Below are 25,177 nucleotides of genomic sequence, written 5' to 3'. Positions count from 1 at the left end.
AGGATCAGTACTCATGAAAATCTGTTTTCAGATTTCAGAGTTTAGATTTCAGATTCCCATTTCAGATTCAGATTCCAGATTCAGATTTCAGATTCAGATTTCAGATTCAGAATCCAGATTCAGATTTCAGATTCAGATTTCAGAATCAGATTTCAGATTCAGATTTCAGATTCAGATTTCAGATTCAGATTTCAGATTCAGATTTCAGATTCAGATTTCAGATTCAGATTTCAGATTCAGATTTCAGATTCGGATTTCAGATTTAGATTTCACATTCAGATTTCTCATTCAGATTTCAGATTCATATTTTGATTTAGATTTCAAATTTCAGATCCTGATTCAGATATCAGATTCAGGTTTCATATTAAGTATTCAGTGTTAGAATTAAAGTTAAGATTTTGGGTTTAGATTTCAGATTCATATTTGAGGTCCTGCTTACTGAAAATAACATTTTGTTTGGAACCGGAAGGGTATAAGTGCAGACCCCTTTGCTACCAACCCAAACGTCATTATCTGTATGAATTGTTCATTCCATTGGGACGGAAAAAAAGGAATTTAATTGGCATTTGAAAAGTAAATCATGTTTGAAAATTTACCACCAACAGTTAATCATTTCATTGCATTTAGTGATAGTTCCGGTGTACAAAATATCACCAAATTTTTCATTTTTTCAATTCTAACCAATCTAATCCAATCTGAATCTGAAATCTGAATCTGAAATCTGAATCTGAAATCTGAATCTGAAATCTGAATCTGAAATCTGAATCTGAAATCTGAATCTGAAATCTGAATCTGAAATCTGAATCTGAAATCTGAATCTGAAATCTGAATCTGAAATCTGAATCTGAAATCTGAATCTGAAATCTGAATCTGAAATCTGAATCTGAAATCTGAATCTGAAATCTGAATCTGAAATCTGAATCTGAAATCTGAATCTGAAATCTGAATCTGAAATCTGAATCTGAAATCTGAATCTGAAATCTGAATCTGAAATCTGAATCTGAAATCTGAATCTGAAATCTGAATCTGAAATCTGAATCTGAAATCTGAATCTGAAATCTGAATCTGAAATCTGAATCTGAAATCTGAATCTGAAATCTGAATCTGAAATCTGAATCTGAAATCTGAATCTGAAATCTGAATCTGAAATCTGAATCTGAAATCTAAATCTGAAATCTGAATCTGAAATCTGAATCTGAAATCTGAATCTGAAATCTGAATCTGAAATCTGAATCTGAAATCTGAATCTGAAATCTGAATCTGAAATCTGAATCTGAAATCTGAATCTGAAATCTGAATCTGAAATCTGAATCTGAAATCTGAATCTGAAATCTGAATCTGAAATCTGAATCTGAAATCTGAAATCTGAATCTGAAATCTGAATCTGAAATCTGAATCTGAAATCTGAATCTGAAATCTGAATCTGAAATCTGAATCTGAAATCTGAATCTAAAATCTGAATCTGAAATCTGAATCTGAAATCTGAATCTGAAATCTGAATCTGAAATCTGAATCTGAAATCTGAATCTGAAATCTGAATCTGAATCTGAAATCTGAATCTGAAATCTGAATCTGAAATCTGAATCTGAAATCTGAATCTGAAATCTGAATCTGAAATCTGAATCTGAAATCTGAATCTGAAATCTGAATCTGAAATCTGAATCTGAAATCTGAATCTGAAATCTGAATCTGAAATCTGAAATCTGAATCTGAAATCTGAATCTGAAATCTGAATCTGAATCTGAAATCTGACTCTGAAATCTGAATATGAATTCTGAATCTGAAATCTGAATCTGAAATCTGAATCTGAAATCTGAATCTGAAATCTGAATCTGAAATCTGAATCTGAAATCTGAATCTTAAATCTGAATCTAAAATCTGAATCTGAAATCTGAATCTGAAATCTGAATCTGAAATCTGAATCTGAAATCTGAATCTGAAATCTGAATATGAAATCTGAATCTGAAATCTGAATCTGAAATCTGAATCTGAAATCTGAATATGAAATCTAAATCTGAAATCTGAATCTGAAATCTGAATCTGAAATCTGAATCTGAAATCTGAATCTGAAATCTGAATCTGAAATCTGAATCTGAAATCTGAATCTGAAATCTGAATCTGAAATCTGAATCTGAAATCTGAATCTGAAATCTGAATCTGAAATCTGAATCTGAAATCTGAATCTAAAATCTGAATCTGAAATCTGAATCTGAAATCTGAATCTGAAATCTGAATCTGAAATCTGAATATGAAATCTAAATCTGAAATCTGAATCTGAAATCTGAATCTGAAATCTGAATCTGAAATCTGAATCTGAAATCTGAATCTGAAATCTGAATCTGAAATCTGAATCTGAAATCTGAATCTGAAATCTGAATCTGAAATCTGAATCTGAAATCTGAATCTGAAATCTGAATCTGAAATCTGAATCTGAAATCTGAATCTGAAATCTGAATCTGAAATCTGAATCTGAAATCTGAATCTGAAATCTGAATCTGAAATCTGAATCTGAAATCTGAATCTGAAATCTGAATCTGAAATCTGAATCTGAAATCTGAATCTGAAATCTGAATCTGAAATCTGAATCTGAATCTGAAATCTGAATCTGAAATCTGAATCTGAAATCTGAATCTGAAATCTGAATCTGAAATCTGAATCTGAAATCTGAATCTGAAATCTGAATCTGAAATCTGAATCTGAAATCTGAATCTGAAATCTGAATCTGAAATCTGAATCTGAAATCTGAATCTGAAATCTGAATCTGAAATCTGAATCTGAAATCTGAATCTGAAATCTGAATCTGAAATCTGAATCTGAAATCTGAATCTGAAATCTGAATCTGAAATCTGAATCTGAAATCTGAATCTGAAATCTGAATCTGAAATCTGAATCTGAAATCTGAATCTGAAATCTGAATCTGAAATCTGAATCTGAAATCTGAATCTGAAATCTGAATATGAAATCTAAATCTGAAATCTGAATCTGAAATCTGAATCTGAAATCTGAATCTGAAATCTGAATCTGAAATCTGAATCTGAAATCTGAATCTGAAATCTGAATCTGAAATCTGAATCTGAAATCTGAATCTGAAATCTGAATCTGAAATCTGAATCTGAAATCTGAATCTGAAATCTGAATCTGAAATCTGAAATCTGAATCTGAAATCTGAATCTGAAATCTGAATCTGAAATCTGAATCTGAAATCTGAATCTGAAATCTGAATCTGAAATCTGAATCTGAAATCTGAATCTGAAATCTGAATCTAAAATCTGAATCTGAAATCTGAATCTGAAATCTGAATCTGAAATCTGAATCTGAAATCTGAATCTGAATCTGAAATCTGAATCTGAAATCTGAATCTGAAATCTGAATCTGAAATCTGAATCTGAAATCTGAATCTGAAATCTGAATCTGAAATCTGAATCTGAAATCTGAATCTGAAATCTGAATCTGAAATCTGAATCTGAAATCTGAATCTGAAACCTGAATCTGAAATCTGAAATCTGAATCTGAAATCTGAATCTGAAATCTGAATCTGAATCTGAAATCTGACTCTGAAATCTGAATATGAAATCTGAATCTGAAATCTGAATCTGAAATCTGAATCTGAAATCTGAATCTGAAATCTGAATCTGAAATCTGAATCTGAAATCTGAATCTTAAATCTGAATCTAAAATCTGAATCTGAAATCTGAATCTGAAATCTGAATCTGAAATCTGAATCTGAAATCTGAATCTGAAATCTGAATATGAAATCTAAATCTGAAATCTGAATCTGAAATCTGAATCTGAAATCTGAATCTGAAATCTGAATCTGAAATCTGAATCTGAAATCTGAATCTGAAATCTGAATCTGAAATCTGAATCTGAAATCTGAATCTGAAATCTGAATCTGAAATCTGAATCTGAAATCTGAATCTGAAATCTGAATCTGAAATCTGAATCTGAAATCTGAATCTGAAATCTGAATCTGAAATCTGAATCTGAAATCTGAATCTGAAATCTGAATCTGAAATCTGAATCTGAAATCTGAATCTGAAATCTGAATCTGAAATCTGAATCTGAAATCTGAATCTGAAATCTGAATCTGAAATCTGAATCTGAAATCTGAATCTGAAATCTGAATCTGAAATCTGAATCTGAAATCTGAATCTGAAATCTGAATCTGAAATCTGAATCTGAAATCTGAATCTGAAATCTGAATCTGAAATCTGAATCTGAAATCTGAATCTGAAATCTGAATCTGAAATCTGAATCTGAAATCTGAATCTGAAATCTGAATCTGAAATCTGAATCTGAAATCTGAATCTGAAATCTGAATCTGAAATCTGAATCTGAAATCTGAATCTGAAATCTGAATCTGAAATCTGAATCTGAAATCTGAATCTGAAATCTGAATCTGAAATCTGAATCTGAAATCTGAATCTGAAATCTGAATTTGAAATCTGAATCTGAAATCTGAATCTGAAATCTGAATCTGAAATCTGAATCTGAAATCTGAATCTGAAATCTGAATCTGAAATCTGAATCTGAAATCTGAATCTGAAATCTGAATCTGAAATCTGAATCTGAAATCTGAATCTGAAATCTGAATCTGAAATCTGAATCTGAAATCTGAATCTGAAATCTGAATCTGAAATCTGAATCTGAAATCTGAATCTGAAATCTGAATCTGAAATCTGAATCTGAAATCTGAATCTGAAATCTGAATCTGAAATCTGAATCTGAAATCTGAATCTGAAATCTGAATCTGAAATCTGAATCTGAAATCTGAATCTTAAATCTGAATCTGAAATCTGAATCTGAAATCTGAATCTGAAATCTGAATCTGAAATCTGAATCTGAAATCTGAATCTGAAATCTGAATCTGAAATCTGAATCTGAAATCTGAATCTGAAATCTGAATCTGAAATCTGAATCTGAAATCTGAATCTGAAATCTGAATCTGAAATCTGAATCTAAAATCTGAATCTGAAATCTGAATCTGAAATCTGAATCTGAAATCTGAATCTGAATCTGAATCTGAAATTTGAATCTGAAATCTGAATCTGAAATCTGAATCTGAAATCTGAATCTGATATCTGAATCTGAAATCTGAATCTGAAACCTGAATCTGAAATCTGAAATCTGAATCTGAAATCTGAATCTGAAATCTGAATCTGAATCTGAAATCTGACTCTGAAATCTAAATATGATATCTGAAATCTGAATCTGAAATCTGAATCTGAAATCTGAATCTGAAATCTGAATCTGAAATCTGAATCTGAAATCTGAATCTGAAATCTGAATCTGAAATCTGAATCTGAAACCTGAATCTGAAACCTGAATCTGAAATCTGAATCTGAATCTGAAATCTGAATCTGAAATCTGAATCTGAAATCTGAATCTGAAATCTGAATCTGAAATCTGAATCTGAAATCTGAATCTGAAATCTGAATCTGAAATCTGAATCTGAAATCTGAATCTGAAATCTGAATCTGAAATCTGAATCTGAAATCTGAATCTGAAATCTGAATCTGAAATCTGAATCTGAAATCTGAATCTGAATCTGAAATCTGAATCTGAAATCTGAATCTGAAATCTGAATCTGAAATCTGAATCTGAAATCTGAATCTGAAATCCGAATCTGAAATCTGAATCTGAAATGGGAATCTGAAATCTAAACTCTGAAATCTGAAAACAGATTTTCATGAGTACTGATCCTGAAATTAAATTTCGCGGATATTGATGGTTTGCTTTAGTTGAAGTTCAAAACTAAAGCAAACAACCAATATCCGCAAATTGGATCGAAAAAGAATAAACAATCTCTTACAAGCCCAACCGTAGTTGAGCGGTTTGCATTTTATTCAGTAAAATTGGACCGTTAAATGAAACTGCGCCTCATTCTCTTTACCTAGTCATCCGCGCGCTACAAGACACCCGACACCCTCTATCGTCGAGCGACGCCCAAACACCACACGCAAGCAATGCACCATATGAAAAATCCATCCCAATTCTCATCCCCATCCTAACACGGCTCGGCTTCTTGCCTTAGGCTGCCGAACGCATCAGACGAACATTCAATTGAACGTTCAAAAGTGAACATTCAATTGAATGTTCAAACGACCCTATCTCGATAAGGTCGTTTTAACTTATCCCCGATAAATTCAAAAGAACGGATCCTTCGGTTGACGTCGCCTTAAAATCAGTAGGCGAACTGTTCGCAAAGCATCGGAATGAACTTAAGAGATGCAGTCATTTGAACCAATCGTGCCACAGCGTCGTTGCGATGCGTTCATTTTTTTCAACCACAAGTTAGGCGTCGTAGCTGATCTTAACCTTTTCAAGAAATAATCAGCTTGCTACTTTTTCCCGACGACGTTTGCGCTGAACGTTCATTTGCACCTCTGAGTAAAATTAAATAAATGTTGCAGTGTTGTTTGTGGGGGTTAAGGGGTTCTCCTTGGTGAAGCAGTTCACCAAGCCACGCTAACCAGGCGAACGACCGGGCGAAAGATGGTCGTTCAACAACCCACCACCAGAGCGCAGTGCAAAGATGTGAGCCGTTGTCTTCAAGCGAAGAGGCGAAGCGTGCGATAAGGCGAGGCGAAAACGAGCGCGGGACGGGGGCAATGAACGGCAATGGGGTCAGAGCAGATTGTAGAAAATATGACGATTTTACTCTGCCATTAGTTCGCGAACACATCACAGCGATCCCAAAATTTCAACGATCGTTTGCCAAAGTTTGGTGCTTTGTTCCATCCATCTAAACGGAACAGGAATCATCGCAATTGAAGGATTCCATAGAAAGGAAAATCCAGTCTTAAGCAGGAATAGATTGGAACTCCAGGTAACCCTACGCCATTTTGCCCCTGCCCAAATTGTGTCCTTAATATGCTCCTGAATTTTACCAGGACCCCGCTGTTTCGGTTTGATTTTAAATCAACCAAACCCCGAGAGCGCGACAGCGCTCTACGACTTCAACCGACAACCACACTCGTCGGTGTTATTCATTTCGGTACCTGGTTCAGCACCCAAGGTGGGGCCAGGTACGACGTCGCCACGCGCTTCGTTCACCATCGACGACTTAGCGCGCCGCCCGAGAACATCGACCGACCGCCGTCGGTGTTACTTACCCCAGTACCTGACTCAGCACCCAAGGTGGGGTCAGGTACTCAACATCCACGCCGCTTGTTTGCCGTCAAAGGACCAGCAGTGCCCGGTTCAGCACCCAAGGTGGGGCCGGGTACAACAACACGACCCGTTAGAGCCAGCCAGCTTCCAAGCCGATCTCATCGAACCCGAGCTCGACGTCAAGGAAGGAACCAGTATACACAATAAGGTTAGCTAGCTAGTTTAAGAAAGTGGTGGGTGAACAAAACTGCATCATTAAACGGTACCTAACTTAATCCGAGGAGTTTTCTTTAGCTCTCCCGAATTTCCCAGCAACTTAGTTTGTGTAAGCTTGCCGACCCTAGGGATTATTAGGGGTTCATCGTAAATCTGCCGATTGGCTAACAGCCAGTCTTACAGTCAGCAAAATCAGATAGTTTTAAAATTAAAAAAATGTACAAGTCATAACAAACATAAAATTTTGTTAAAATTTCAAAACCGTCATTTTGTGTAAACTAGTGGTACCTAGAACCAAGTTACGGAGAAAATGCAATAATATATGCTAAACACATTCAGTCAGCTAGTTTTGAATTAAAAATGAACATTCTTAGAGTTCTTAGACTTGCTGTTTATTGCAAGCATCTATTTAAAGAAAAATACGTTAGGAAGTTGATAATGTAAGCATTCTTGAATATCCACCTCAAATACCGATTTTCATACCGATTTTTAGGATTTACATACCGATAAAAGATTTTTTTTGGGTTTCAAAATACCGATAGAAATGTGGCATCACTGATACGAATGCGTCCATGCGAAATCAGTTTGAATCGTACACTCGTACGGTGTGCTCGCATTTTGTCCCCGTGTCCCGTGTGTGCTTTCAATCGTAGCAGTCGACTTCTCAGGCAGTCAAACACGGATCAGATTGTGTTCGTGTGTTTCTCTGGAGGGCGTGTCTTAGATTATTTCGTGGCGCTCACCCGAGGCACGCGTATGGTGTGTTCCTCTCTGCCGATTAGATGATGCAAAATCGCCAGAGAGATCGATATCTGTACCAACACGTGAAAAGGATGTATCTCCATAAATGGCAAATCGAGAAAAACGCATTTGAAGAAAATACAACCTATTTTAAATCGCTAATTAAAAACCACTTGAAATGTTCGTATTTTATGTAAAACAAACGATGTTTAGAAGCATCCTCTATATGTTAGAATAGGGGAATATCAATTTTAATGACAAAACAACGCGCTATCGTAGATAGAACCTAGCTCACGTAATATTTTGGCTCCCTTGTTTATACACCCTTTGCTATTTTCTCATTTCTAGCTTTAGTTTTAAGCTCGCGTTCATTTGTAGCTATGTTTTTATGTTGAATAAAGTGACAAATCTTTACCAGGACATAAAAAGCATCTATCTCCATATATGGCGTATCAAGAAAAACGCGTTTGAAAAAAATACAACCTATTTTAAATCCCTAATTAAAAATCATTGAAAATTTTTGGTTTTTATGAAAGACAAACGATTTTTAAGAAGCATCCCATGTGAGGATAGAGGAATATCAATTTTCATGAAAAAACAACGCACTGTCGTAGATAGAACCTAGCTCACGTAATATTTTGTCTAACCTGTTTATACACCCTTTGCTATTTTCTTGTTTTTAGCTTTAGTTATAAGTTCGCATTCATTTGCAACTTTGTTTTTATGTTGAATAAAGAGTCAAATTGATTATTTTGAGTTTGTTTGCGGAGTAGATAGCGAAAAATGGTTCCGGAGTAAAGGTTGTATATCCATGTGATGGCAGTTCTGGTTTTAGAATGTTTATAGACCCTTTACTCAAATTGAGTTTTCAATGTAACGGAATATTATTTTCTCAAAAGGGTTTTCCCGTTAAGTAGGGCAACTGTTGGCCTATCATGAGGTACTGAAAATGGTTTTTGTTTACTTTCGGAGATAGATCCTTTTCACGTGTTGGTACAGATATGATCCTTCTGTCAATTTGAGTTACCTCTCTGCCGATTCATGTTTACTGGGACCTTTGCGCTGCAGGAGGTATGCTGAACGGGTTAAGTTATTACAACTCCCATACCATTTTTTGATGGAATTTTCGCACACAAAAATCTCCATAAAGTTTGGAAGCGATACATTGAGTCCTGATTTAGCGCAACGAGTTTTAATTTTGTATGGAGAATTACATGGGGCCTCAATTTTTTTTATTCAAAAATCGCTACAGATTTACAGAAACTTCGGAAAAATAAAAAAAAGGCTGAATACTATTCCTCGAATTAATCTCTACAAATGATGTGAAGGTACTATGATGCTTAGTTGTAACACAACAAAGATATTTGGAATTTAGAAAAGATTTATTAAAAACTCAGACGAGTTTACTTCACTCATGGCATCGCTGGCTGCAAGTTATTCCTTCCGAGATCGAAGAATCGGCCCGAAATCGGTCAGAAATTAGTCCAAAGTCAGTCCGTTTAACATGTGAAGATTTATAATGTTGAATTCTTCATAAACTAGTTTAGAAACTTTACTTTAGGGGAAAGGTTTCCTAAATGGGCCTATCAGGTTAAATGACCCTACAGCTGTTTGATGAAATGGCTGACTAGACAGCTTATCTGACCAATGCATTTTGAGGGTGATACGCTTAGAACATAAGGCAAGAAAGAATTTTTTGAATTTACAAACACAAAAAAAAAAATAAAAAAATCATACAAAGTTTTGATACATTTTGATGTAATATTTCGACTTTTTAAAATTATACGTAAAGAAGCTGTAAACAAAAACTAGGATGGTTTTTGTTTCTTATTCGAATGAACTTAAGAAATTAAACATATTTCAGCTTTTGTGGAAGTTAAATAATAATTATATAGTGAAATAATAGAGTGTTTTTGTATGCCCCCATCATGTTTGTAAAATGCCTCCATCCCAAAATAACAGGTTAAATAGAATAAATATATGATTTTTATCATTGAACCTTCAAATCTAAGCTCTGAATAACACCTTAAGAGAGAATTGAAGATCTAAAACAGATTTGAAAAAGTTTTCTCATGGATGAACTGCCTCCATAGTATGGCAACCCTAACTTTTGTTTTATTCCATAAAATTATAATATATGTACATAGATTTTTATAAAACTTCAGCTTTGTCGTACGGAAATTATTACTTTCTAGCTGTTTCAATGAAAATATACGGAAATATTGCCCGAAAAAGAGCAATTTTGTTCAAAACATAAATAGGCGCATTTAGCCCGCACAGTTTGAGGTTCGGCATTTGAGACAACACTTATAATAAAATCGTTTTCTTGGAAACAGAAAAAAATTTTAACATTAAAATTACTCCAATGTATAAAAAACAGAAGCCTGCACACGTGTATATAGTTTTTGTACACATATTCGATGTGATATTTGATTAAATCAGTGTTCTGCTTAATAGGCGCATATAGCCCGCTCCTCCCCTACACTATGGTGGTATTATTTAGAGAAAAAGCACCATTACAGTAAAAAAACATAACTTATATAATTTTCAATCGATTTTAGTAAAAAACCTTTTGAATCATTTGTTTTCACTGATTCACAGAATCCACAGGAAATGAAATATTTTCAAATGTTAATATCAGGTCCAAAACCATAACTAAAGTTGATTTTTTCTAAAAAAAAAAATGCGTTATTTATTGTGTTTGCTATCATTAATTCACAAATACTGTATATATTGTGTTAAATTTACACAAAAATGAAGTTCAGATGATCAATTGCAAATTTAACACTAAACATACCGACATTTTTTATATACCTATTCATACCGCGAGCGGTCATACCTTTTCCGCTAAAACTCTCTTGTTTCTTTACCGATTTCTACAAAGTTTATAGTTTTGGGAAAGCTCGTAATGTGACTCGAATACGGTTATTCAAAGTCGAAAAAAAAAAATCGAAAAAAACAGGCTTCGGGAAAAAGGCTATAAATCCGTTCAGAGATGTTAAAATCGCGAGTCTACATACTCGCACTTTGCCCTTCTTTGCAGAACGATTTTATTTCGTTAAACTCAATCTGCAATGATGCTATCTAAAGTTCAACTCGGAAAGCATCAGGAAGTAAGCTTCGGGTAAACTCGGCAGGAGTAAACAGCAATCAGGGGAAACATCAGCGAAGCAAACGAACAGTTCTGTAAATTAAAAAAATATCGTTTTCGTTCGGCAGCCGAACACATCAACAACGTTGCCACATCTAAATCTGTACCGCTCATCGAAAAAATCTTTTTCATCTGTACCGAAAACTCAAAAATCTGTACCAAAATCTATACCGAAGCAAACAAAGTTCTGCATCCAATTTGTTGATATGTGAAGATTTTGTTTCCTTATTTAATCCTAAAAAAGATAGATACTTCATTGCACATAGTATAGATTTTTAGTTAAACCTTTGTGAGGCTCATTTTATCATTTTTATTTTCTCTCTTTAAAAACTTGACATTAAAAAATATTTTTCATAACAATTACTTGCTAATGTTCATGATATTTATACAAAGTTTTGTTAAAACGATTTTTGAGCGTCACATTTAATAAGACATTTTTCGATCTGCCGGTTTATCTTAAATAACTTTTCGTTCTAAGGATAGCGTCCAATGTGTCAACACTCAGACGATTACGAACTTTTGTTTTGTTGGCATTTACTTGCTAGAAAATGCGCTTAACCACTGCTGACGAGTGAGGGATTATAATCAGTTATTTAATTATTAGTAGCAAATTTGGAAATCTAATTGTTCCATCGTGCAATTCCCAGAAAGGAACTCCTACCGTCAGAGTAATAAAGGATAACTTTTGACTTATTTCCTATAAAGTTTTCAATAAACTAAATAAAATCAAAATGTAGAACTTTTTTTCAGTTTTTAAAAGTCAAAAATCTGTACAAATCTGTACCAAATTTTGAAAATCTGTCATCTGTACGTACAGATTCTGTACCAAAAATGAGCTAAAAAATCTGTACCGGTCTAGATAAATCTGTACATGTGGCAACCATGCACATCAATCGGACAACGCATGGGGGCGTGGCTAAAATTGATAGTTACAAGGGAAAGGAAAACGAGCGAGAGAAGGGTGCGAGGCAGCGATGCCACACATACCGATTTTCCGGTATTTATACCGATTTTTGGGCAAAATTTTAACCAAGAATCGGTATATACCGATTACCGATTTTTGACAAAACATACCGATTTCATACCGATTTTTAATATTTTGACTTAAAATTCATTCCATCTCAACATTCCCACTTCATTCAAGCTATCCTCGTAAAGGTCCCATTGAAAAAAGACAAAGTGCGGTAGCTGGCGTGGCGTAACTTTGATCTATACAACTTTTAAAGTATTCTGCAAAGATCTCCACGGCTCACTCTTATAATTCGTTCAGTTGTACGCGCTGTTTTGTTCCTTTGTTCTGTCAAATGATGCACTATGGTACTCAACCGCAAAGCCAATGGACTAAGCTCAAGGCTGATATTTGATCTTCTGCTACTGGCAATAGAAGTTTATAAAGATTAATCCCAATCGACGATCGCATTAATGCTCTTGTCTTGTGAGATGCTAATTTTTCAAGGAAATATATATACCGTTTGAATATAATCCTTGTTCAACTCGTTGCCAGATGTGGTATGTCGAGATTTGAAGTGCAATCAGATACGCGGTATTTCATATGAGGCCCTCAGAGCCAAAAGGGTATAAGTGACAAAATGGTCGATTTTGAGTTAATGATGCCAAACGATTCTTCATATTTCAAACTTTATTTTATGATTTTTACAGATTTTTTGAAATTTATTTACATACTTTTACGTTCCAAAGCAAAATTCAATTTTTTTTTTAATTTTTTTTACATACTTTAACGTTCTAAAGCAAAATTCAAATTTTTAAAAAATATATGGAAAATTGCCAAACAGAACAACTTATAAGCCTGTTTTCTCGAAATATGCTTTCATGCACTTATACCCCAGGGCCTCATATCATCGGTATGATCTTCAATCCTTCTGCATCTTATTAGCTAAATAAATGATATCAGAAGTACCTAACTGCAGAGATCGCAGAATTAGAGACCACGCCAGGCAAAATGGGTACTTTCAGTTGTAGTAAAACTTTGTCTGTGGTAAAACTATGTGTTTTTAAATCTTTTTCGGCAGAACATCTTCTTTGAGAGCACATTTCTCATTTATTTTCGCATAAAATTCTTGAATTCTCATATGACTAATGCGTGATTTTTCATAAAATAAAATTAATTTTTCATTGGCTGAAAAAAAAATGAAGCAACAATTCTCTCAACTTTCTGCAATCATTTCTTTTTCTAATCGCTAAAACTCATATCTAATACTAAAGGCTTTTAAAACTTAAATGGCCAGATTAGCCTTAAAACCATAAATAAAATGAAGAACATCAACTTGGGCCCATATTTACCGCGAACGTCGAAAAACTATTGGATTTGTAAGTGCTTATTAAATTAAAATTTCCTTTAGCATGACCTAGTTCTATTGCCTTATCGAATTTATCAAATTTACATCCCACTTTAGCCAAACATCAATTCTAGAGTTTGTTTTGATTAGGTCGTATGAACCATTATCAACAAAATTGAGTTATTGACTGCAAACGATTGTTAAAAATATATTCTAAGTTTGATAAAAACTTAGGTTCATTTAGTCAATAAATAACTTCTACAAAATGATTTCAATTTAAGACGTATAATGATTTTTCCGTTTTCGAGTGCAATTTGGTTTTAACGACCTTTTGCATTGCGCTGCATTACCGTGCATGCAAAAAGTCGCTAAATAAATTTTGGCGAAATGGTTTATCGGTCCTTTAGCATCTTCAAAGAAAGTGCTTGGCAAGTGTTGTAATTTTGTGAAAATGGTTAGTAACGTAAATGAAAATCGTTATTAGGAGTAACTTGAACTATTTTAGTAAAGTAAATTGGCTCCAATTTGTTCCCCGGTAAGTAAAATAAGTGTAACTTTTTTCTAGCCGAAACTTCAACTTTTTTTTCTATACTTCAACAGGCAAATCCCAATGTTTGTCAGCTTAAGTTTCGTTTACGCTGTATATTTGATCGGTCAATGAAGTTACAGTACAAGTAGTAACTAATAGTGTTCAATAGAAAAATTCACCACCTATTAAAGGAACCCTTAAAAAAGCGCTTCCGCGTAATGTGTGATCTTCTGATTGTTTTAAACACAACTTCAAATGGGAAACCGAAGGTTTAGACTAAAGTAACCATGTTACAGGATTAAATTCAACAATTTGCAAAAGGACGTTTCCGCCAATCCATCAATGCAAAAGGTTGTAAGTACATGTTGATAAATAATTACAGAATTATTGCCCATTTCGAATACATAAACATATGCTTTATATATTTTTCGATTGGATACCAAGTCTTCAGACAATTCTGAACGCCAGTTTCAAAACTAGAATTGAAAAGTTATTTCGAAACTTCCACACCGAATTTCTCGAAACTCGCTCAGTGGTTCATACGACTTAATCAAAACAAACTCTAGAATTAAAGTCTCAAGTTTTTACTTAATTTATATGCCTAAAAAACGTGTAACCTGAAATGCTCGCCATGCTCCTATTTTTCATATCAAACGGTAACTTTTAAAATAATTTTCCATTCAGTTATGAGTACTGGAATGAAATACTAATTTCGCTTTTTCTGCTGAATTTTTATTTGTGATTTTAGTTTCGTCAGCAAAAGCAGATAGTTTTAAAATAAAAAAAAAAGTGTACAAGTCATACAGAACAAACATAAAGTTCTGTTAAAATTTCAAAACCGTCATGTTGTGTAAACTAGTGTTACCTAGAAACAAATTACGAAGAAAATGCTATAATATATGCTGAAACACATTTAGTCAGCTAGTTTTGAGTTTAAAATGAACATTCATAAGAGTTCTTAGATTTGCTGTTAATTGCAAAACTTCTATTAAACGAAAAATACGTTAGGAAGTTGAAAATGTAAGTATTTTTGAATATCTACCTCAAATACCGATTTTCATACCGATTTTTAGGATTTACATACCGATAAAAGATTTTTTTGGGTTTCAAAATACCGATAGAAATGTGGCATCAGTGGTGCGAGGAATGTTAACTCGGTCCGTCGGGCAACGATCGCTCGTGAGCATTCGTGTACGTCGTTCTGTTGTTTCGTTGGTGTGATTTTATTCCTGCGAGGCATGGAAAACATCAATTCGGAACTGTTCTCTTCGTTTTGTGTGCGCTCGCGTCATGATTGGAACGAAGATAAAATCAATCTGCACACAACAAGTTAAACTCGGAAAAAAATCAGCCGAATGATTCTTTCCGAAGCGAGTCTACACACCGCTGTCCGTTATTAAGTACTCAAAAAAAAAATTCACTTAGTGCCTGAGAACGCTGAAGTTAGATGCTATATGTTACACATATGGATATATTTTTTGAAAATTTCTTAAGATCATGGCCACTAAAAATGTAAAAAAGTGGTGTAAAAATCGTAATTTTTACTAATTCAACCTCCAAAGCTGTTCCCGTTACAGTAGAAAATTCTTGTAAAGTGAAATGGAAATTTGACTTAATTGACATTTTGGCATCTTTAGATTTCTAAAACACGAAACACAGAATTTTTGACGACTTTTCAAAGGTAGCTGTGTCTTTTTTTGCTTTTTATCAATTTGCTTTTTCTGGGACTATTCTAGCACCTAGATTTGGCTTTGGACTGGAGCGCAGCGTTCTCAGGCACTAAGTGAAATTCTTTCCTAGTACTTAATAACTGATTTATAGCCTTTTTCCGAAGCCTGTATTGCGAAATTTTTTTTCTTTGACTTTGAAAAAAAATTGAGAAAAATAACGGTAGCTAAATTTTGTATGAAAATCGTATTTGAGTCACATTACGAGCTTTCCAAAACTATAAACATTGTAGAAATCAGTCGAGAAACAAGAGAGTTTTAGGGGAAAGTGTTTGCAGTCATTTGACCGCTCGCGGTATGCTAAGGTATACCAAATGCGTAACTTAATCTTATTTTTCAACTTGGTTGTGAATTTCGGGATCATTTCACCACATCTATCACCGTGTATCTCCAATAATCTCAAAAAGTTTGTATCTTATTTTCTACATAGTGCTGTAGTTTTTTCTATCTGCGTTACCCGCCTTTGTGTATGCCACGCAGTAGCTTGTATTCAAGAATTCAGCTAGGAATATTGCATGCAAGTTCAGGATTCCAGTGCTGCTGACAGTTTTGACTGTTGATCTACTATGAATGATTTTTTCTTACAGATTGCTTTAACTTTTTTCTGGTAGCTTCTAGCTAAAAGTAACTTTAGTAAAAATTGAAGTTTAAGAATGCAGTAACCCATTGGAGAAGTTATTTTTTACATAAAACCCAAAATCGCTTCCCTAGCGATTTTAATCTGAAAAAAACTTTCCCCATACTAATTTCCAAACAAATTTAGAACCCGTTGCGCTAATTCAGGGATGAACCAAATCATCTCATATTTAACACAGATGATTGGAGAGCAAAAAGGAATCGGAAAATCACATGGGAGCAAAGAGCAAATTGATTGATTCAAAATTTTGATTCTGATTTATTTTGATTCGTATCAGTAATTTTTTTTCAAGTTTGTGTGATGATTATGGATTTGAATTTGGTTTCGAAAATCAATTTTCTTATTTATTGTCCTCTTTTTTGGTATTGTCATTATTTCAAACAAAATTTGAAATTCGAAACCTCCCACCCATGGGCGTTGTCGTACTCGAAACATGATCCACGTATTTTCACAATACCGGAATAGTTCGTTGCCTAATTCACACTTTTTTCACTACATTTATAATGATCGGTCCTTTTTGCATCCCTTTCTTCTCTTCAATACACGCTTAACATCGTTTAGCTATTTCTCTTCGAATATTATTCATTATGTTCCTTCACAGATATTACGCCTGTTCAATATTTCTTTTTTTTTTAATAATAAGAAATTGAATATAAATAAATATATTTGTTCCTCTTTTTATTCTATTTTCATTTGTTCAGGCGTGTCCTTCGCTCGGGTCTGGTGTGCAGCAAATATTCAAGTCTCATTTGAAACTAAAAACTCCCCCACCCCCTCCCCCCACTTGCTCTCTCCAAATTAATATTTTTTCGCCATATATTTAGATACGTTATTGACTGATTTTTGAAAATTTTGAAAAATCAACCCCCTCCCCCTCACACCAAGAGCCAGCTCTAGGACCGCCCCTGAACCAACGTGAACTGAAATCGCGAACAATTTGTAGAATTATCATCAAATTTGCCACAAAACCAAATATAATAATAGTAGGAATATTCCTCACTCCCCAGAAACTTGAAGGACACATGCAACGCGCCTCCATGTGAGGAAAGTTCTTACAAACATGAATAAATGCTATCAAGAAGACCTAAGTTGCCTTAGACTAAATTTCGAAAGCTTCTGGCGAAAACTGTTCAGCTCATTATCACCAAAACTTTGTGTCCCGATCTGACAATTATACTAAATACAACACAAGTATTTTTTCATGATATCTTTCATGATAAGTAAGTTGACTTCTTTAATAAATTTTATACTCAAAATATGATTTTGATTTATCGGTTCAACAAGTTTTGGAGTTCTCAAAAAATCAGATGTGTCTAAATGAAAAGTATTAAAAAGAGCTAATTCTACACGAAGATTTTTTTCCTTTACCAATTTATTCATTTTTAGAGAAATGCTGATTTCAATTTACCAAACGTGCTCCAGTTAATAATAATAATAATAATAATAGTGATGATGTGGTCATCAATAAATCTCAAATCATGTTGTAGAGCAGATTTCAAGATCAATTTACTAACTAAATTGTTGCCTTCTTATGATTTCTTTTTTGAAATATTCAGTATTGTCCAAAAAGTGAAATTTCCATCAATGATTGTTCCAATTCAAATGACATTAGAATCTCAATTTGTTGATTTATTAGCATACTCCGTCAGTCGAGACTAGAGATGTACCGAATATTCGGTTGGCCGAATATTCGGCGCCGAATACCGCCAAAAAACCGTTAAGCCGAATATTCGGCTCACCGAATAGTTGAGCTAAGTATTCGGCCGAATAGCCCGAATAGGCCGAATATTTATTTTCTCAAATTTATACAATAACAGAATTTTCAAAAAATTTCAACTAATATTGGATAAATTATATAATGTGCAAAGTATTGTTGAGAAAGCTCCGAACTCACTAAAAACTCATGATTTTAGTGAATCAACTTAGATATATCCGTGTATTTTTCACTGTAGCTGATAGCTTTATATTTTGATTATCGTTATTCGAAACTTTTTCGATGCATCCAGGTTTGCCCATTAATCCATTGTAGAATTCGAGAAAAGTCAAAACTGACCTTGATAGCCAAAATTTAAAAAAAAAAATACTTTCCGGATTTTACTAGGGTTTATTCAGAGAATATGCTGAATTAAAAAAAAACCCAAATTTCTTTTTGAAAATTTTTAGATGTTGCTTTGCAAAACGATTTTTAGAGTAAATTTTAGAAAAAAAATTAATTTTTGTTTAATCTTTAGATACGATTTAAACACTGCTGCTGTGATTCAATGAAAAGTTTAAATTCCAAGTAATTTCCAAGTTTAAAAAAATCGTCCAGACCCGGCCGTTTGGATATGTGTGGTAGAAAGTATAGTACCGTAAACTGGGGGAACTTTGATCAGCGGGGTAACTTTGATCAACATGACATTTTTGCAGATATTCATCATTAACTAAGTAAAAAGTTAAAATATCTGAAAACTATTTACTACGTTTGAAAGCCTGTAAACTGAGTTACAAATTAGCTAAATTTGGTTTGTTTAAGGAGATTTTTTATGTTACTTAAAATATAATTTTAAAATCTTAAAATATCTGGTTTTTTGAAGGCTCACAAACAAACATCTCTCCTGATCAAATGTAAGCATTTAGGAGCAAATTGGTTGTTTAATGTGAAAGTTCAACTTCTTTCTTGGTTTAGTTTTGGTTTAAGTACTGTTTTTATGGTCATTTGATGATAATTTTTGGATATTGATAAAAAACTGTTATTTTCCATGAAAAAGCCCCTATAGAAAAAATGGCTAAAAACCCTATCATATGGTTAAGTTTGAAGAAAAAAGAACATGGGAACAGTACGAGGACTTAGGGAATTGCACAAAGGTAAAATTCCATTTGTTTTTGAGGCCAAAAAATATTGAAAAGTGTTTATAATTTTTGCCCCTAAATGTATGCAGCAACATTGTCCATCTTTCGAGTATATTTGTTTTTGAAAGAAAACGTTGAAAAATTCAATTAAGTCCAAACAAAAAATTACTGTTTTCGATGTTTTGAGCCTTCTGTGCCTAATGCCATCAAAATAATAAATTTCACATGAACCCAATCTCTTTGGCGATAAACGTCCTAGAAGCGACAAATCATCTGATGTCTTTTCAGCTAATGGTGACATTTTGATAATCAAAGCGACCTCTAATAAAGAAGATCTGATGTAGAATAATGTATCTGATTGAAAATAATCGACTTTACAACATGAGGGACATTAAGATGTAAGAAATAGAAGAGAAATGAAATTATTGCTTTTGTATTTCTATAGAAAACTAAACAGAATATTCGACCGAATATTCGGCCGAATATTCGGCCGAATATTCGTTTGGCCGAATAGTTGAAAAGGTCAATATTCGGTATTCGGCCGTTCGCCGAATACCACTATTCGGTACATCTCTAGTCGAGACCTTTTTTCCATTCGGCAGAAAACAACACAAATTGAGACCATTGCAACATACTTTGCTACACGAAGAAAAGTTGGAGTAGGCTGAAATTCCTATGTTGAAAGTAAAACATAAACAAAATTTTCTGCGTGGTCTTAGAAATGCAAGTTCAAACACGAACTTTTGTAGTTAAGACGCGAACCCACGGTTGATGGAAAGAATGTTCAGAGTTTCCTGTACCTCAATGCTTGAAATTTCCTTCTAGTAAGAACTTTCTCCAGAAGGTGGTCCTTGCTGAAGGTGCATGTCCTTGCTGAAGTATATGAAGCATGCTGAGAGTTACCAATGTTGATTATAATATGTTTGACAAAACTCAACTTTGACATTAAAAGGGAATTAATTGTATTTTTGAGCAAGTTTTTTTAAAAAGACTTCTTTTGAAAAGGAATAATTGCTATATGAAGTCATTGTAAAATTTGACGGAATCTATAAAATTTGCTAGTCATTTTGATAAAATTTGGCAAAAACGCTGGTTTCGATATGATGAGTAATTTCACATTATTGGCTCCCATAAAAAACCAGAAAATGGTACAAACCTCTAACATTTTTGAAATTTTCATCAACACTAATTGACTTTTTTTTATAAATTTCTTCATGGCTTTAACATCTAATATATAAAGATGAGTTGGACTATATATGTTTGTTTGTATGCACCTTATACAAATCCACATCGCTTAACCGATCAGCCTGAAATTTGGTACAGTTATGTGTTTGGACCATGGTAAGGTTTTAGTAATAGTTTTGAGCCCCTCCCAGTTAAGAAAAGGGACCCTCCCATACAACGTTTTTTCTCCCACGAATCAAAAGTCATGGCACCCATTTTGTCGACCAATTTTCGTTTCGTTTGGCGGGGTTGTTTTCACCATCACTATGGGCTGGGCATTAGAAACGACCATCCAGAGTTCACGTGTACTGGATAGCAAATCAAAGCCTGCTAGCGATTTAAAAATTCATAGCGAAGTTTTTGGCGGGTTTTTTCCTTCTGCTGTTCAAAGCACGTGGTAATGGTACGAGGTATTTGATTGCAATAATGAGCCTTAATTAAGGATTGAAAAATACAATTACCCTGTTAGGAATATATTGACTAGAATTTCAGTGGTTTTCAAAGTGCTCCCTACCGCCGCCCGGGGGCTTTGAGAGTCTACAAGGATACACAGTGAACTGAAAAGTGAACCGTGAATAACTATTTGGACTGGAGGCTGAAAAACTAATGAACAGCGTTTTCATAGACTCCAGCTTTTAAGAACCAACAATTTTCATATTTTTAGGATTCCTTATAAAGAAAGAAAAATTAATTAGGTTCAGAGTTATACGTTGAAGGCTGCAATTTCAATGCTTTGATAGCCGCCGGGAAATTTAAACGGGGGAGTAGAAATTTTATTAGATAATTAAATCGGAGCTTTATACAATTATATTTCACTAGCTGACCCGGCGTGCTTTGCTACACCTTTCAAAATCAAAGAATATTTTCAGAATTAATTCAAATTTTTATTGTTTTATTGGCATTATTTTAAATCGAATTGCAAAATAATTTATAAGCAACCGCTATACAATGAGAGCTTCAGCTGGAGTTTCGAACTGCATCAAAAAAATAACTTAAAATAATATTCTGAATCTTGATTCATAAATTTGTGTTAAAGATCTGATAATTTTAATCTGTTTCTTTAAGCTTCGCCTTAAAAAGGAAGGTCTCAAATTAATCGTTCGAAAACAATCCAACTTATGAAATATGGTTGTTTTTAACTTGATATGTTCTGGATTTTTGCTTAAAAACTGATAAGAGCGCCCCTCCTGTCCTTTTCTTCCCCCCCTGCTGAATGGAAATCGTGATCTTTATTAATTTTACCCATTTTTTCGTTCCCAAAAATCCTCTTGTATCAAATATTGTTCCATTGGTTGATAAGTTTTTAAGCTTTACAACAAAATTTATATGGACCCTCCTCCTTTCTTCCCCTATCTACACTGTAAAGCGTAAGGATCTATAACAATCGTAGAAAGATATCTTGTAACCAAGTACCTTTCCATGCCATATTTGTTTCCATTTGTTGGCTTTGTTAGCATAAATTGAGAACTTATGCTAACACTATTGTATTGGCCTCACCTCCCTCTTCCTATGTACCTATTCACTGAAAGAAGGATGGTGTGTCAGATAATCATAGAATCATACCGAAATGATTTTCCATGTTAAGTTTCGTCCATTTCTCGGATTTTGTAAAATACAAAAGTTAAATGTAAGCCTCCTCTTCCCTTCCAAATATTCATAGAAGCATTTCTCGTACCCAAATATCGTTCTATGCCAAATTTGGTTCCGTTTGCTTAATTAGTTTTTGAGTTGTGTAAAAAATTAAAAGAGGCCCCTCCCCCCTTTATTTCTCCCTACTGGAAAGAGGGATGGGTCTCAAATAATCATAGAAATATTTTTCGTATCCAAATACCCTCCCATGCCAAATTTGGTTCCATTTGCTTTATTAGTTTTTGAGTTATGTAAAAAAATATAAAAGAGGCCCCCTCCCCGTTTCTACAAAAAAGGGGGAGGGGTCTCAAATAATCATTAAAATATTTTTCGTATCCCAATACCTTTCCGTGCCAAATTTGGTTCCAATATCTTGATTAGTTTTCGAGTTATATGAAAAATAGTAAGGTAGCCCCCCTCCCCCCTTCCTATCACCCCACTGAGATGAGGGAGGGGTAGTTTATATTCATAGGAATATTCTCCGTACCCAAGTACTACCCCATGCCAATTTTGATACCATTTGCTTGATCGTTGCACGAGTTATGCAAACAATTGTATTTTATTTGGGAGGCCCCTCCCTCCCTTATTGAGAGAGGGAGAGGTCTCAAACCATAATAGCAACCTTCCCCGGCCTCCAATACCCCTACCTGCCAAGTTTCACGCAAATCGGTTCAGTAGTTTCCGAGTCTATAGGGAACAGACAGACAGACAGACAGACAGACAGAAATTTATTTTTATATATATAGATAGAAGATTGACCAATTTATAACTTTTGATTTATTTTTGGCCATCAATGTGTTCAATTCTACCATCCAATTTGGAAAAAAATCGTTTGGTAATGCAAGTTCAAACAAATGATATCAAAGAATTTTAACATTGATCACTCTTCAAAATAATTAATAAAATGATTGTGTCCGAGGATAAAAAACTTCAATAGAACTCAAATAAGACCATTTCCATAACATTTAAATCGTAATTTCGGTTCAGACATAATTTATTTTCGATAACTCCAAGAAACTTTTAGTAAAAGTTTCTACATTTAAGAAAAACTAATCATAAAACAGTGTTCAATTAAAATGCGAAAAAAGCACACATACAATTAAAAACATGCAAAATGAGTCTTAAACATAGTTCAACAAGGTTCTGAAGTGTTTTCTGGAAATTTTTAAGTGAATAAAACTTAAACATGCCATTGTACAAGAAGATCATCCATCTTGAAAAGTGGGATAATCTCCAAAAGAGATTTTCATCGAATGGAGGATGGGAAAGATAGAAAATCATTTTATCATTTGCATTTAAAAAATTAAAGGCCAAATCTATTCGAACTTCTTAGAAAAAAGGTGGGTGAAAAAAAGTTTTTCGTGATAGGGAAAGGGAAAGAAAACTATTTTGAAATTCTATTGATAATCCTCAAAACTATATGCTTCTTCAAAAAAAAAAAATAAATAAATCGATAAACACAGCGAATAATCTCAATAAATACTTTCAAAAGACTTACAAAACAAACGTGGCCAAACATGAGCCAAATTTCTTAAAATGATGAATATAAAGCTTCCAACATTTCGAAAAATCAAACGACTCATTTTGATTTATATTTTTTGTGAACCCGAGCAAGGCCGGGTAAAATAAGCTAGTAAAACATATAAATAAACACAGCAAAACAATCAAAAGTAAAATCAATCCCTGCTGTCATTATTCATTCAATGTAAGACTTCCTTTTCAAATTGGAAAAACTATTGTTGATGCAAATGCAAATTCTCAAAAAAGTCATACTGATCTAGTTTATAAGCATTATATCTGAACGATCTAAAATTGAATTTAGATTTAAATAGATAAATGAAATGTTAGCATTTTTTTTTCAAATTTAAATCGCATACAGCTTCTTCCAGATGTCATAAATTGTGCTTATCAAGATTTTGCCAACAGTAGCATCGCTCCAACTTCTTTACCCTGAATGTCCTCATGGGTGCATTAAAAATTGAGCTCTGTCACAAATCACTGTCTGAGACCGAGAAGATAGCATGCAAGGAAAGCAATCCGGAACGCTCTGTGTCTCACTTGACGGAAATTCCGTTGAGCTACAGTAGAGTAGCTATAGTTAGATAGGAACTATCATTTAGATTTTCCCTTAAGGGAAAGCGATTGAAAAATCGCATCGACTCTGCTTTAGGACTGCACTGATGCGCTTCAAAACGAAGGCGAGTTTGTGTTTTCCTTTAGAGCGTTTTTTTTTTGCCGAGAGCGATTCTCGGAAACATTTAATCTTTAACAGAGAATTGAGTCATGGAAAAAATTCCCGTAGCAGCAATTATGAATAATTTTTATATAGTTTCTTTGGCTGGAAGATGAAATTGTCCCCATTTAAGAACCTGCAACCTTCCCTAAATCTAATTTCGATTTCGATTTTTTCTTCCTTCTTTCAGCCGCCCTACCGGAAGTGATACAGCGGAACTGTCGAAATTGTTCGCCGCAGCAAGCCCAGAACGCCCAGAAGCTGACCAACTTCCTGCAGACGCGCTACCCGGAAGTGTGGGCCATGTTGATACGCAAATACGGGGCCGTCTAGAGGATTCCGTCATCTCTGGTCAAATCGCTTCGTTATTCTAGGTTCCGAAATCGTTCCCTTTCGTTCAGTTTGCTTATCGCTATCAAGGCAGTGTTGTGTTCTTTAACTAATAACTGAATGTGCTGTTGAACAAAAACCCAAATAGGATGTAAGCTTTTCGAATAGTTTTAATTAGTTAGTTTTTTTTCCTTCCGAAACTCAGTTTGAGGCCTAGCGCCTGTGGATAGGCAAATGTGATAAACTTTTGTTGAGCAGCGCGCTTCCGTGGGTAGAAATAATCCGAAAATGAAACAAATGTATCAAATCAAATCCTAACGAAGAAAAAACCAAAAGTGGGTTAATCCATATCAAACCAACCAATTGATATCAGAATGAAGAATTGTTGAAAAAAAGTCTGTTATGGAAGAAGAAATCTAAGGGTTTAGATTTTCATAAAAAAGGTTTTATTTAAGTACACATTTCACTCTACCAAAATAAGAACGAAAATACAATACAGCTCAAACGAATTACAGTAA

The 25,177-nt window shown here is 34.0% G+C and overlaps 1 protein-coding gene across 1 annotated transcript in view; it reads left to right on the top strand.

Moving 5' to 3' along the window:
- The window catches only part of LOC129745438 (putative odorant-binding protein A10), a 102,651-nt gene extending 77,474 nt beyond the window's left edge, over positions 1-25,177 (top strand). Inside the window, exon 2 of the mRNA XM_055738515.1 lies at positions 24,520-25,177. Within this exon, the coding sequence (XP_055594490.1) occupies positions 24,520-24,662 (143 nt within the window). The 3' untranslated portion in view covers positions 24,663-25,177. The remainder of the gene's footprint in view (positions 1-24,519) is intronic.

This window comes from Uranotaenia lowii, chromosome 2 (genome assembly GCF_029784155.1).
Source record: "Uranotaenia lowii strain MFRU-FL chromosome 2, ASM2978415v1, whole genome shotgun sequence".
Taxonomy (NCBI): domain Eukaryota; kingdom Metazoa; phylum Arthropoda; class Insecta; order Diptera; family Culicidae; genus Uranotaenia; species Uranotaenia lowii.
Note: the sequence above shows the minus strand (reverse complement) of the source record. Positions and strands in the feature narration are given on the sequence as shown.